Source organism: Mya arenaria, chromosome 6 (assembly GCF_026914265.1).
Source record: "Mya arenaria isolate MELC-2E11 chromosome 6, ASM2691426v1".
NCBI classification, from domain to species: Eukaryota; Metazoa; Mollusca; class Bivalvia; order Myida; family Myidae; genus Mya; species Mya arenaria.
The window spans coordinates 11,380,598-11,396,878 of NC_069127.1; the positions used below are offsets into that span (position 1 = coordinate 11,380,598).

Below are 16,281 nucleotides of genomic sequence, written 5' to 3' on the forward strand. Positions count from 1 at the left end.
TATTGGACGTCGATATTTGTACCTATATCTGTAGCATAGTCAAACAGACAGGTAATGAACTGTTCAGATTTACAAATGCTTTAAATGTTATAAGTTAAGTTGACGTAATGAAGAGGAAAGTATATTTCGGGGCGAATAAAAAAAAGGTTATAAAATTCTGCCCAGATGCTATATCAATGAACAACATGTTGCTAAAAATATCCCAATAGCCGTAGTGACATGTTTAATGAAGTGTAAACAAATAATGCAAAACGATGAATCAACTATTACAGTTTGAAAGGCGCTGACAAGCGAATCGCATCACACGTCAAACGTCTGTGGCCTACCATGTGTCTTAATTAAGCGTTATGACAACATGAGTTATGCGTGTATTTGTGTAATTTAACTCATACCGCGCATTCATTCTGATAAACGGACCATTTAACGGTATGTTTTCAATGTCAATGTATACATCTAAGTTTTAAATGGTGCGGCGATGTACTAGATTTACATCTGTTGTTGTGTTTTTGGTGGGTTGTGCCGCCCTGGTCAGTGTTATAAATGTAAGGGAATTGAGCGTCACCCTCAAAACAAAACTCCGTGTTGCAAAACTCTCATTCGGTGCGGCTTCCGGTTTAAATAATGAGAAACGAACGTGTGATCCCAGAAGCAGAAACGAGCGTAATGGACGCATTTGCAATGACAAACCGCCAAACGTTATCAGGGGATTAACATACAAATCAAGAGGAAACGTGTCTTTGGAATTATGTCAGGCTGTTCCAGATTTACTCGGTAAGACAAGTTAAAACATACAAAGTTTACTGGACATCTTATATATGCTATGATTGAAGTAAAGTAAATAAAATTACTTAAATGGAAAAATATATAGCTTGTGCTAATTCATTAAGTATGTTAAGTCGTGAAGCTGTCAGTTGTCAGTATGTAGCATTTAACTGTCTTGTTTTATAACTAAAATGTCGACTTTGTTGCTTATGAATATCTTACTTTTATAGTAATCTCTTCGATTAACAAAATCCAAATATCCGATATGTTGAACATATCCGAGTTATATCACACACTCAAAACCAATAAATAAATGCCTAGAACCTATTTAATGGATGTTTGCAGTTTTGTTTCAAACGAAGTTTAATTGGTATATTTGTGTATGGTTTCATTGATGAATATACCTGTATGTTTGTGCGTCTTTACAATGAGATTCATTTCCGTCTTGGGCAAAGGGTCTGCATATTTTGAATGACAAATGTAAAGCAATGGGAAAGAACTTTATTCTTAGAAAAGAACATATTCACGAGAGGCGTAATAAAAAGAAGTTGTTTGTTTACACAGAACCGACCTACCATATGTTTTTCATCCAGACCGAACATCATTTTGAGTTTAATCGATCATTGTTCAAGCTTGAAGAAATATTTGCGATTAAGTAACAATTTTTGCCAATTAGCCATTTTTATCTGAGTTTTGGGACGCTTATTTGCTCTGCAGCAGAACTTTTGTTACTGAATATCAAATACAGCAAAAACATATTTTAAAAGATGCTGCTGTCAACCACATGTGGTGGTAACGTTGACATGACCCCACAATGACCACGCCCAACCCCACAAAATGCAAACGAAATGTAATGGTCAAAAACAAAGTTATGAACAATAAATGATTGCAACATGAACACACATCATTAACACCAGAGACTTACCATCCAAATATATTACAATCAAGGCGGGAATACGTTCTAGAACTAATATCTATATGTTTTGCAATCTTGGAAGGAATTGATGCAGTTTCAGAAGATGAACAACTCCCATGCCTCTAGAATACTGAGACTTGACATTAGTAACAGAACATGTTCTCTGCTGACCCAAACTAAAACATGACTGAGGGTATTAATGTGTTCATTTCTTCAATTCAAACAAATGGCAGTGCATGTAAACAGTCTCAGTCTATACCAGCAACGGTATCAACCTACTTGCCGGTATAAATAATTCCCGATTTGACACCAGACAAGTATCACATCATTCTTTTCCATATTCATGGTCCCGATTCTCCATGGGTTAAATCTGGTATCAACAATTATTGCTGACTCTGGTCAGCAGTTTGAATGTTAGATGTGTGTACGTTGACACGCCGTAACAAAACAGTTCACGAGTGTGCACGTTGACACTTTTACAGTACCACTTGTTTCGGCGTTTTCTTTAATAATCATGCCATCAAAACATCTGAGAAGAGTAAATTCTTCTATTTCATCAAAAAGGTCACTTCAAAACACTTGTAACGAATGTGACGATTCATAACAAATTGGTCAAATGTGTTCGTTGACATGCCGTTTTTGGTTAATAGTGTTTGAATGTTTTTAAAAGTTAAAGGGGCTGTACTCCGTATGATAAAATAGCGAAAAAAAAAGAAAATTGTCGAAAACTGACATAAACTTGGCATCGATGTGTACAATGCAGTGAAACTTACTAACTGAAATACCACATAGTTTACAATGTGCTAGACTGCAATTTTGGCGACGCGGGTTCAAACCCGGTCTCCGACACAATTTTATTTTTACATTTTGGTACTTTTTTTAGCAATTATGATATCAAATCGGAATACATTCTATAGATAATTGTCCCGAGATTCGTTACAGAAAAAAACTATTTTTTGTGCCAATCTGGTGTACAGTCCCTTTAAACGTTCTGAAAGACACGCAATGTTTCTGAAAAAATATAAGTTGGTGCAGTCGGTAGGCTAGGTCTGGATTTTAGGAGCGGGTTAATAACGTAGAAATATGCAAATAACTTACCTGATTTGTGCTCTTTTTCATACTTCCTGTGTGTACGTTACCATTTGTGTCACGTGACAAAATTGCTTCTTGACAGTTATATTTTGACATATGTACTGTTCATGAACGTTTTTTCAAACAGAATGTATTTTTAATTGACTGCCGAAGTAGCTGCAATGAGGTTAAGGTCTAGTTTTACTTTTACACATGTTTGTTGTTTTTTTCAGTAGGAAGACTGATTATTAACTTTGTTGCGGCACTTAAATCTCCACCGCCGCCGGCACTCCAGGATGTGTCGCCAGGGGGTACATGGAGTCCGAAGAACTGCGTTGCTACGCAACGGATAGCAATTATTATCCCTTTTCGTGACAGGCAGAAACATTTAGACATTTTAGCATACTATCTTGTTCCCGTATTAAAACGACAAGAAGTGGCTTTTCGAATATTTGTGGTAGAACAGGTAATAATGTATATATATATATATATATATATATATATATATATATATATATATATATAGTAAATTAAATTGAATTCCATCAATTATCATTCATAATCCAGTTTCAAGCCTTTTTATAAAAAGTAAAACAGTGATTAATCAAGTAAAACAACATTACATTCTGGAATAAATTATGCTTAAGTAAAACCGCAATTATATGGACATTACATACATGGTTAATTTGTAATAAAGACGCCTACTCTAAAGGATACTCATCAAAACTTATTACGCAATTGTCAACAACTGTTTGCTCCTTGTATAAGTGATATATTTTATACAGAGCAAATCATGTTGAGAGGGGTGATGCACATACCATCTTTACACATAAATTACGTTTCAGTACGGCAACAAAACCTTCAACAAAGGTCGGCTTATGAACATCGGGTTTACGGAAGCGCGGAAGTACGATGAGTTTGACTGCTTCATCTTCCACGACGTCGATCTCATACCGGAAGACGACAGGAACATGTACACCTGCTTGGAGAACCCTCGTCATATGTCCCCGGCCGTGGATAAATTCAAATATAAGTAAGTGAAATCGGTGTATTGAATGGACATTGTTGGCGTCGAGTCTATGGTATTGTGGCTTGGTGTGTCAATGGCTGTGCTGACAAAGGCAAAGTACGTTCAAGATACCTGTGTATATTTTCTAGACTGAGCTAATGTTATGCATAATTAAGAACATGAACATAATTTTATTCGACGTATACCAACAAGGTACATAGTCATAGAATATAAATACATTTATATAACGTGAATTTAATATGTCACATAATACAGATTCGATACAGGCAATGTCTATACGTAGATAATGAATAATTGTCTATACGTGAAAAAAAATACAAATGATAAAACATGAGGATGAGCTGATATAAACTAATCACTATGTAATGGAAGTTCTATGTTTCAGAGCTTCTTTTATATATTTGGATAATTTAAATACAGTATTTTTGTTGTCTGACTTAAGCAGTTCTATAAACTTGCACATGCTTGGTCTGACATAAAAATATTTGTTAATGTATTTCCTTCTGATGTCATTATAACAAGGACATATTAATATGAAATGAAATTCATCTTCTAGATCATTTGAATTACAAAAAGTACAATAACGTTCATTTCTAGGAATGTTGTTATTAGCATATCTACCGGTGTGGATTCTTAATGAATGAGCAGACACTCTTAATCTAGTAATATAAAATCGTAAGTCATGCGGTAGAATGTTCAAATATTGTTCAAGGTCTAATGTACTTTTAATATTATTATACAGGTTTAGAACACTACTTCTAGCTTTGTCATTACCCCATGTTTGCTTAAATGTATCAATTAATGTGTCTCTGAATAGACTGACAATTGTATTAACATTATATAGCTGTGGATTACCGAACACATATGCATATCACGTTTGCTTAGAATATCTTTAACATCAGTAATCCAATTATGTTTACAATTTTGACAGTCTTTAACAGACATATTATATATTTCCTTGATTATAATATTATCTGATTCAATAACTTTGAACCAAATTCTAATATATCATAATACATACAGGGGATAACGGCATAGTTCCCCGTATATAACACAATTGGAAGTATTGATGCGTACATTTAAGATTCTTTTACAAAACATTAAATGAATCACTCGATTTCTTTTGATTTTCCAAATCCCCAAACCTCAGACCCATAACCTAGTATTGAGCCAACGAAGGCATCAAATATTTGACAACTAACTTTTGGCTTGATATTATACTTATTGCAATTGGCCAATAAAACATTTAGTGCCTTAAGAGCCTTTCCAATTATGTGTTCATGATTCCTGGCAAATGTGCCCGTGTAATTGAAAACAGTTCCCAAATAATTGAAGTCGCTAACAACTTCAATCCAATTATTTTTATATAGAAACTTTTCATTTCTGAACAGACCACCTCTTTTACGAAATACCATGGCTTTTGTTTTACTTGTATTAACCTCTAGACTCCATTTAATACAGTACACTTCTAAAAATGACAGTGACCTATTGATATCTTCAAGTGTGTTGCCTAGTATAATCATATCGTCCGCAAACAATAGTAGTATAAATATAAGGTCATTAATAGTGAGGCCTGAATTCATATCTGCTTGTAAAAATAGTTCTAAATCATCTAAAAACAAGGAAAACAAAACCGGAGACATGACTTCACCCTGCCTCAAGCCTACTGGCTGAGTACCTAAATCGGAACAGTACCTAAATATGGAACACCCGTTATAAAAGCGTTTTTCCAATTGTGATCTGTCTATTTACGATTTTAATCAATATAGACGCTTGCCTTAAATACACGTTCCAAATAACACAATACTCCGGTAAATATTTAAAATGCTGCTATCATTCAAAGTTGTTCATGTTCAAATGTCAATACATGGCACGTGGGGGAATGACTTTAGCTTGCCAAAATTACAGCATACTGGCACAGTCTGTATTTTTTTACTTAAATCATCAAATTTTACTGACAAAAATGGCAAAAAGACAAGCTGGGAATACAATAAATCATTAGTTTACTTAAACAAACATGTAGCAATAATTTTAAAAGGAAACACAAAAATAAATAACGAATTAAAACTGTTTCATATTTAGGTACTCCAGGGACAACAATGGCAGTCCTTGACTGTGCGGTTAATAAAGTACTTTTCATGCAGATTGGAAGTATCTTGAAAAACACCATTTATATCAACCAATGGGTCTTGAATCCTAGTATGCTGATGGAAAATTTTGTAGTTGTGGTGCAAATATAACTCAAAATATTTCAAAAAAAGTGCCGAAAGTGTTCCGATTTAGGTACTCAGCCAGTATGGCATATTCGAAAAAGTCAGAATAGTTATTTAACACCTTAACAGCCGATTTTACTTTTTCATACATATATTTAACAAGTCGTAAAACTTTACCTTTAATACCGGTTTTATATATTTTTAGCCATAACGCATTTCTGTAAATGCAATCAAAAGCCTTTTTAATATCTACAAAAACACAATACAGACGTTTATTTTCGTTAAGAATTTTTTGTATAATACTTAATAAAACAAACTGAGCATTAACTGTTGATCTACCTTTTCTAAAACGGTCACTCTTTACTATTACTTTCATCGATGAATAACATTTGCATGAATTATCGACAGTCAATGTGACATTGTATCACCGTTTCTACGTGTCCATATAGAAACCCAATTGTTACTGACAGTACGTATAAAAAAACAAATTTGCCCATATATTAATTATTGATACATCTTGTGCTGAACGCCTGCGTACTGTTTAAACCGTAAATCAAAAACTCCCATCGGTGCTGTTGCGGTGGTCAACAACCTAATTCACATTATTAATCTGCTCTAACAGCTACGAAGCTCCTACAAAAGTGATGTAATGAATGCTCATAAAATGTTTTGTTTGATCTTAATAATAATAATAATAATAAGCAGTTTACGTGCAATCAAAATCATAAAAAATATTTTAATTTATTTTAATAAACAGTCACAAAAACGCATTATGAAAAGCAAAATACGGAAATAGTTTCAAAATGAAATCGTGCTGGCTCCAAAAAAAAATTTCGGTTACTCAATTTTGTGTACATGTATGTTTCTGGGTTTACATTTTGGAATCTCGCAGGGATCTAGAAGCTATCGGTTAATACTGTTATCTAGGTCATCGGTTTCGTGATTGGCTGATCGTTTTGTTGAAACCAATCCGAAACGAAGCGGAGACCCCAGCGTATGAATCAAGCAGCTTGCCGTTTATGGCCGAGTAAATACAATCGAAACTAGATACAGACGGAAAATCACATGTTTATTATATGCAAACGTTTTATTTAAGCGATCCATGGCGATCGGTTTCCCGAAAAACGTCATATAAAGGTGTGTGTACACCACTGCCAAATTATGCGGCCTCAGATTAGGAATCAAAGCGTTTGAATGTTTTTGGCCTGCTTTGTTTTTGTAGTATAGACATGTAATTTGTAAAACAAATAAAACATAAACATGTAAAGATAGTGTATGTATGCTCATTAATTCTTTCTCAAAGGCTTTTGGGGTTTTTTTGGCTGATACTCAATCAAATCAAAACGATGGAGTAACAGTCATTTGAAATACTCATTTAATATGTGGAGTACCTAAATTATTTAAGTATTTAGATATAAATACGATAATTATTTAGCGCTCTCTGACGTCAGGCCTTTCCCATAATTCTTAGGTTATAGGTGGCGCTGTTTTAGCGCTATTTTCATTGTTAAGCGCGCCGCCAGCCGAGCGGTCATCGTTTTTAGTTTAAATTTAATCTTGGACAAAATGGCGTCTGGTGGTGCGAGATCGAAGAACGCGGTGGACGTTGAGGGTTCTATCCGCGAGCTAGAAGAACAGGGTGAACTACTATCCCGAGAATTGCTGGAACTGACTCCCAGAGCAAAATCAAAACAAAAACCGATCGAACTTGACTTAGACGATCTGCTAAAGGAGCGAGATATTTTACGTAGGCAAGTCGAAGAGAAAAGGGCCCTTGGCGAGAAGAAGCGTCTTCTCAGCGAAATAGACGCGTTAAAACAGCAGCTGTCTTCCCTTTCCCTTGGTCGTGGCCATGATGACGTTCCGCGAGTCAAGGCTTCAGAGGGCGGCCTTATAACCAAACCCCGGACCCCTTTAGTGCCGAAGGAGGAGGTGACGCTCGACGATCTTCGTGCGATGCCTTCGGTGACCGAAAGATTGGACTTATTGATGCCGAGTGAACATTCAGAGACAACAGTAGGTATAACACCTTACAAAAAGTTGAAATCTGGTAAATCTGCTAAATTAACTGATTTCGGTTCGTCACCCCCAGTTGTGGCCCCATGTGTTTGTACCGGCTCAAATATCTGGTCATTCAGACATTGACTATAAGGACCTGAATATGTCCCAATTTGTGGCCGGCTATTGTTCGCTTTTGACACATTTATGTTCTAAAAACACGGCCAGTGTGAATGGGGAGATAAAGCATAGATTACTTCACCTGAAATCGCTTATGTGTTTCGCTCATACATATCCCTGGACTTGTGTATTGAACATTCATGAGGAGATTCTACTTGAAATTGAGCGAGGAAATCGAGTCTGGGGTGATAGTTTCGCTGATTTAGAGAGTTTGAATTTACTACTGGAATGGCCCGGTGCTGTTCGTAATGAGGATAACCGTCGGAGGGATACTTCCGGCTGGAGTAAGAAAGAGGGACGCTTTTGGTTCTGCTCCAAATATCAACGTGGCGAGTGCAGTGAAACCAGTCCAAACACGGCGTACATTCGGGGAGAGAAACGTTCTGTGAAGCACATTTGCGCTGCGTGTCACATGAAGGATAATGTTTCCCGGAAACATCCAGAAAAGTCAGAAGAGTGTCCGTATAGGTCTGATAAGAAGGACTGACTAGAGAAATTGGACACGTTTTTTGTCAACACATGTTGCGACTCTTCAGAGCCGATTTGTTTTCTTGCTGAAGATTCGAGAACTTTGAATTATTTTGATGTGAAATGTGCCAATAAACTTTGCGAAACTTCAGAGCCCGCATGTAATTTTGCTAAAGTGTCGAGCCAAGTTGGGAGCTGCCCGGAGACGTCCGTGGACGGTGAGCATAATGGACTTTTTTCTTCCACCGACTACTGGATTCGCGTTCATGATGCCGTTTTAAGGACTTCCGAACTTTAAAGGTTTGCGTATTCCCCTTGTTTTGCACTGTACCTTATTTGAGATCAGTGCTTCTTGGATACGAGGATTACGAGATATGTGATTTGATAGCAGGTTATTTTAAGGACTGTTTGCCTAACTCTGATAATCGTTATCATAAAGGTGCAGAAAACTTCCCAGAGTCTGTGGATGAGTTTATTGAAACGGAGATGAAGTACGGTGCGCTCTTGGGGCCATTCGAGCAGAATCCCCTGTGTTGTAACATTGCGGTTTCGCCATTGAACACCGTTGAAAAAGACATTTCAAGCCGACGTGTTATAGTTGACTTAAGCTGGCCGTTTTAGGAGTCCTTGAACTCAGGTATTTCCAAAGATTCATATCTGGATGAAGACGTGAGCTTGACGTATCCTACAGTTGATGACTTGGCGAGAATTGTGATTGAAAAAGGACATGGTGCTTTAATGTTCAAAACGGATTTAAAACGAGCGTATAGACAGATTTTAGTTAACCCGGGTGACATGCATTTTCTGTGTTTTAAATGGAACGATTATATTTATATAGACAGATGTTTACCATTTGGACTTCGCTCAGGAGCCTATATTTGTCAGCGTGTGACTAGTATGCTCAGATATATTGTTTCTTTACATGATGTAAAAGTGGTAAACTTTCTAGATGATTTCGGAGGGGCAGACTATGCTTAGTGCGCGGAGAGGTCATTCAATATTATTTCGGAAGCGTTTCAGCGCGTGGGCGTGGAGGAGAACCCCAAAAAGGTATGCCGACCGTGTACAGGATAAATACTCATACAAGACTTTCAACGGAAGCAGATGCAGTTCACCAGAATACCAAGTTCAGTTATTGAACGAAATCGGATTTTCAGCTCAATGTCACCACAACCTTGACCTCTGACCATCTGACGTCAAAATAGTTAGGGTGGTGGTTATGTTTGAGGGGCCTCTACCGTTCGAGGTCTCTAGGCCTAAACAGTTTTCATTTATTGATAGGAAACTGTTTATGTTCGGCTTATAGTCACTACTTTAGCATTTAAATAATAGTATCTTAATTTAACTACACATATTTAATTTGGTTAATGTTCCAGTCACAATATCTTTTAGTAATGTAAACTTATCGTATTGTATGAATCTCCAAATGACTTCTTTTGACATTTTTTTAACCCCAGTTTGATAAAAGAATGCATTTATTGCAATATATTAACACTCTCTAGTACTTTTCTGTACAAATGAAGTGACGTTCATTTCCGCATGAATGCCCTCGTATATTTTTTAAGATTTGAAAGGGAGGCAAACGGGACCATAGTTGAGGCATGCAAGTATGCTATGACCAGTGAAGACTAATAGGGCGGCGGGTTTTTTAGCGTTGACATTGAAAACGATATAAACAAAGCGTCAAATTTGTTTTTCATTTTGTACACTGTTCATACAAGAAAATGGAGAAGGGAGGTTATGAGACCATGATATAGCCATGCTTACTGCATACTTCGTACAGTTTTTATATTGTACCATTGATAATGTTAAATGTTTTGAATTATCGTGACTTGTACCAACAACATAGCAAATCTCTCGAATTCCGAGTTTGGACAGAGATGCTGTGTCTCCTTAACATACACTTTATTTACTTTGCATGGTGCTGCATTAGTGGTTGTATCTGAAGCATTATGGCGACAGTTTAAGCTTTGTATACATTATGTGAATGTCGTGTGTTTCAGATTGCCGTACAAGGGTCTTGTGGGTGGGGTACTCAGCTTCCGGAGTAAACATTTCATCAAAGTGAATGGCTATTCGAACCTTTTCTGGGGGTGGGGCGGAGAGGATGACGACATGTATCACAGGTAAGCAGGCTTTACTGTAATACGTTTGAAGATGGTCCTGGGTGAATAAAACAATACACTGAGCGCTGTGCTCGTAATATGCAATAAGCCGTACTGTTGTGGAAAGCCATATTTCAGTCAATGGTAACTAATGTAATGCTTTATGAATACATATTGATAACGATATATTTTTACTTTTTTAGAGATGCAGGGCACAGGTTGCCTTTCATTTAACGAATTATGATTTTGTGCATATTTGTTAATGCAAGGCAATAGCTAAAAACAAATGAGGGCGTATGGGTTTATTGCCTCCAATACAGTTTCTAAAGAGATAAAACAAAATCCTCTAGTCATGATGGTGTTTGTGGCTTAAATGATTGTATGTACATGTCATTGTATTTTCCAGACTCATAGCCTCGAAAATAACTATTTTGCGCACGCCATTCGAGACTGGAAGGTATAAAATGATAAAGCACGGCCGAAAAGGTGGTACTTCACCATTCAGGTAGGCAATATCGGTGTTAGTTTTCAATCACTTATTCACTTGGTTAATTAATCTTTTAGAAATATTTAAAAAAACTCATGCTAGTTTCTGTTTGTTTTCTTCGCAGTTTATATAGCCGGATTATTCTATCTTGTGATTGTCAGCGGAAGACTTAAAGGCATTTTTATATGTCGAGTCTAGATTGTTATGAACATAACAGTCGAAAAAGCAGATAAGAATAAATTGCAAATATAAACTGGTGTCCCTTGGCTATGTCGTCACGAGATACTAGTATTACGTAATCGGGTACAACAGCGTGAGAAATGACGTCATTATTATTTATCAAAATATTGCAAAACAACGTGACTTACACTAAATGGTCTCCATATAACTCATCGTGACAAAGTGAAAGTAATATAACATTAATTAAAAAGTTATGGTGAAGAATGGGCGACGTAAGTGCTCCGTAGTATACGATACTTAAGGTATATATTGACAGAACGATTTTCTGACGACCTGTATAACGTCGAGTTCGGTGTGTAAACGTGTGTCCGTCAAGATATCCTTTGATTATTTCCTTGTGCAATCGCACCGCTTTTAGCTTAAACTAACAAAATTGCACTTAGACTTGACTGATACGACGTCATAAATTAATCGCATTAATGTCGTGCATTTACTTTGATATAGACACTTGACTGCAATTGAACGCATCTATATAATTCATATCGCAAATATAACTGCGTTCATAAAAAAATGTTACTGAAAAATAAGAATATATGGTTAAAAACTTGAATAAACACCAGTCTATAAAAGGTAGCTGCAACACATGCTACTATGTTGATACGGGTTTGGAAAACAGCAGTAGCGCTATACGGATTTTTCAATACGGCGTGCTGTATTTTTAGTTTTTTACTGTTGGATATTTAGAAGTATTTCTTTAGACCTAGCGGTCAAGGATAACCCGTGAAAGTGCACTTGCAATGGGGTCCTTTGTTTTTGGAGAAGGGACAGCACGTGGAAGAGACATTGTTGGGATACAAGGAAGTCCGGGTGCAATACCGTAGCTCTTTTCGAAGAGACCCATTGGTTCTTTTACGTGGTCGGTGTAAAGCACCACTTGTCTAACCACTACCCTTTAAATGCCGAGCGAGGGAATTACTTGTGCCACGGAGACGATGGATGTGATTACTTAATGGATATGTAACTAATAAATACACATACTGCCTACTGATTCATAGTTTACTTATATTTCAGATGGAAACTTTTGAAAACATTAAAGAAACGTTTAAAGAAAGACGGTCTCAACACTTTGGAGTACAAATTGGTCGAAACCCGGCTTGAGAAGTTGTACACACGAATACTGGCGGATGTTGGCGATCCGGCGAATGATTCGGATAGACTTTCCACTTTGCTAGCCTAGAAGTGCGTAGACGAATCATTTGAATAATTCAAATGTTGCCTTTATCTAACGACAGTATTTAAATATGTTTATTCTGGAAATAAACTAAAAACTCGATCTTTAATATTAAAAACTATGAAGAAGTGTTGTTCTGATGCATAAGGTGCGGAGAAAAACATTTCTTTACCCGCACCAATGAGTTTGAAAACAGGCAATGAATTTTTTAATAAATTTTATTAAAAGGTTTCATACAATGTATGTACAGGGATAAGTCACTACCCAAGGTCGGTTCCAGGATTTAACGTTAGAGGGGGTGTAACTAATGGGCGTTTGAAACTGTGCCCGTCACTCAGAATCGAAGTGTACATGGTTTAAATTGCTGGCAGCGTGGTTTGGGAGTACTTCTCCATGAACAATTAAACAATTTTAGTCCGAAATGGTTTAGTTTAGGTGTATTTTATCACTTTTTTACCTATATTGAAATAAAAAGTAAACATGGACGATTTTAGGAGGGCCACGCGCCGGATGCGCCCCTCTCCCCTCCTAAATCCCCCCGCTCCGCTAGTGCTTCCAATAAACGAGTACTGAAATATTGGTCATATATCTGTTATACTCCGCTGGTATTAAACTGGGCCATTGGTTCAAGACTTTGTTAAAGTAAACACTATCATTAACGACATCTTTGTAAACTTTTAAACCTGACACATGTAAAGATGTGCTCACATATTCAAACAAGCACAGCTGAAACAGTTGTCTCAGATCTTGTAAGAAATACAGAAGATCACATGTGTATCCTTTAAACTTGATAGAAACAGATGACGTTAACAACGTTAACAACGTTGTGAACTTTAACAAAGTTTTGGACAACCAAGCCTTTATGCCAAAGTCATATAAAGATAACATAGGCACTGGAATCTACAGCGACAAGTCATAATCTTCTTGTTAGAGACATTCATTGAGAGTCACACTATGTCATATGGCGACAAGCGTACAGATATATATTCATAAAAATATCGTTATCAATAAATGTTGGACACTATGAGAGAGAGGTAAAACAAGCACGTGACCACGATTGGTTTAAACAGTATTTATTTTATAACAAATAAACATTTACAACATACACATATAATACTAGTATATAGAATTGAGGAGAAAGCCATAGGCTTGTATGAAACCTCTTCTCTATTTTCTGTAAAACAATACTATAAATAAATGAATTAATTTCAGCAAAACACGTATATACTGTGTAAATTGGTACATGTATATCAATAGTTAGAGAAAATGAAATTAAATATGTTTAACATATGAGAAACTATATATTCCAGTATAAATCTTGTTGGAGAGATAATAACTTAATAAGTAAAATTTAAGAAGCTAATCCATTGACAAAGATAGTTGCGGATACAGAAGGTTACTAGTGCAGTTGAAGTCAGATTATCATGTTACAAAATTACATATTTATTATACAAAGTGTATGTGATCGCGTTGCAAATGTACTGTAGTGAACTGCTGAAGTATTTCGAGTTGAAGTAACATGATGGGGCTCTGTTCGTATTATAGTCAAATATTGAGACAACAGGTAGGAATGGAAAGTGAGAAGATGGAAAGTAAGGTAGTAAGGTCGCCCAGCCCAAAGAATCGGTGTAGGCCTTGATGGAAATTCAAGTCGCAGTAGTAATAAGGTAACATATGGGGTGAAACGATCAGTTGCTCTAATAAAACGATGCACTTCGTTTCAAATAGCCACGTTTGACTGCTTGTCAAGACTGGAGTCACCGAACATGAGATGGTCAGTAGAAATATGAATAAAAGCTTGAAGATTCTCAACCATTTCAGATCTTTGTTCAACGTAGTTTGGACAATACATAAGGAAATGTGCAGTTGTCTCAATTTCGCCACATGTACAGAGTGGGTCATCGATGATGTTTTTTTGAGAAGAGATGCTCTTTCAAGTTGCTACAGTGAGTTTTTAACCTGGCATGCCGAATATTGAAAAGGCGATCACCACTGTGGAAATGGGGTAAAATTGAAGTTTTACCAAAGAGAACGCCGACTTTTGATTTAAATATTGATACGCTTTCTGAGTCGCGAATCTCAGGAGGGAGGTCGTTCCAGGACGCAATAGTAGAGGGTAGAAAAGTCTTTGAATAAAACTGTGTACGGCATCGTGGAACACGAATATCCAGTGGGTTTCTTGTGTGATATCGTGCCTATTCTACTACTGTTATTAAAGATGCTATGTATGCAGGAGTTAAGTTGTGTTTCATTTTGTAGAAAATAGTAAATTAATGCATGTCTTCGTGAGCTAAGCGTAGGAAATCCTGTTTCTGCGTAGAGTGTTGTTAGAGAGACCAGACGTGTTACCCGAGATAATTCGCAGTGCCTGTAGTTGGATTTGTTCCAAATCGTGTTCTTCAGCTTGTGTTAGGTTATCCCAGACGGCATCAGCTTATTCGAGAATTGGACGAACAAAAGTCGTGTACATTATTTCAAGAGATCGTCTATCAAGTGTGAATTTTAGTAAACGAAGTACATTGATACGTTTCCATGCCTTCTCTTTGATCTTATCGAGGTGTGCATGCCAACGACCATTGCTATATAAAACGACTCCAAGATGTGGATGTGTGTCAACTTCAGAATAGTTGTATCAAACATTGTCAAGGGTGTATGTTGTGCTTTAGTATGCTTTCGAGAAATGACAAGCGATTCTGTTTTGCTTGGATCGAATGAAACCAACCACTGATCAGCCCATTCTGAAATGTTAGAAAGGTCGCTGCTCAACTGAGTCGCAGCGGAAACAGGGTCGTCGACTAGTACGTATAGACTGGTGTCGTCTGCAAAGAGATGTTAGATTGTATATCTTCAACAATGTCATTTATGAATATTACAAAAAGAAGCGGTCCAAGATTCGCCAGAGTTTCTCTTGTATTCACTTTTAATACTGAACGACAGAAGCAGAAACCTGCAAAACGGAGCATTTCATCAACAGAGGTAAGAAAACGATCATGCGCCGAAGCACGACTATAAAACGGTTTGAAATTTTAAATCGATGTGTATATAATTATATAAGCAAAGAACAAGCACCGAACAAGCACAGAGCAAGAACAGAATAAGCATAGAACAAACACATAGCACGCACAGAACAAGCACAGGGCAAACACAGAACAAGCACAGAGCAAGTACAGAACAAGCACAGAGCAAGAACAGAATAAGCACAGAACAAGCACAGAGCAAGTACAGAACAAGTACAGAACAAGCACAGAATAAGCACAGAACAAACACATAGCACGCACAGAACAAGCACAGAGCAAGAACAGAACAAGCACAGAACAAGCACCGAACAAACACAGAGCAAGAACAGAATAAGCACAGAACAAGCACAGAGCAAGTACAGAACAAGTACAGAACAAGCACAGAACAAACACATAGCACGCACAGAACAAGCACAGAGCAAGCACAGAACAAGCACAGAGCAAGAACAGAATAAGCACAGAACAAGCACAGAGCAAGTACAGAACAAGTACAGAACAAGTACAGAACAAGCACAGAATAAGCACAGAACAAGCACATAGCACGCACAGAACAAGCACAGAACAAGCAAAGAGCAAGCACAGAACAAGCACAGAGCAAGTCCAGAACAAGCACAGAGCAAGCA

The 16,281-nt window shown here is 37.0% G+C and overlaps 1 protein-coding gene across 1 annotated transcript; it reads left to right on the top strand.

The window, feature by feature from the left end:
• Positions 1–325: 325 nt before the first annotated feature.
• Positions 326–12,718, top strand: LOC128239280 (beta-1,4-N-acetylgalactosaminyltransferase bre-4-like). Its single transcript, XM_052955855.1, has 6 exons — positions 326–771; positions 2,983–3,215; positions 3,595–3,782; positions 10,642–10,764; positions 11,150–11,248; positions 12,482–12,718. The coding sequence occupies exons 1-6, from the start codon at positions 465–467 to the stop codon at positions 12,645–12,647; spliced, it is 1,116 nt and encodes a 371-aa protein (XP_052811815.1). The 5' UTR covers positions 326–464; the 3' UTR covers positions 12,648–12,718.
• Positions 12,719–16,281: the final 3,563 nt, after the last annotated feature.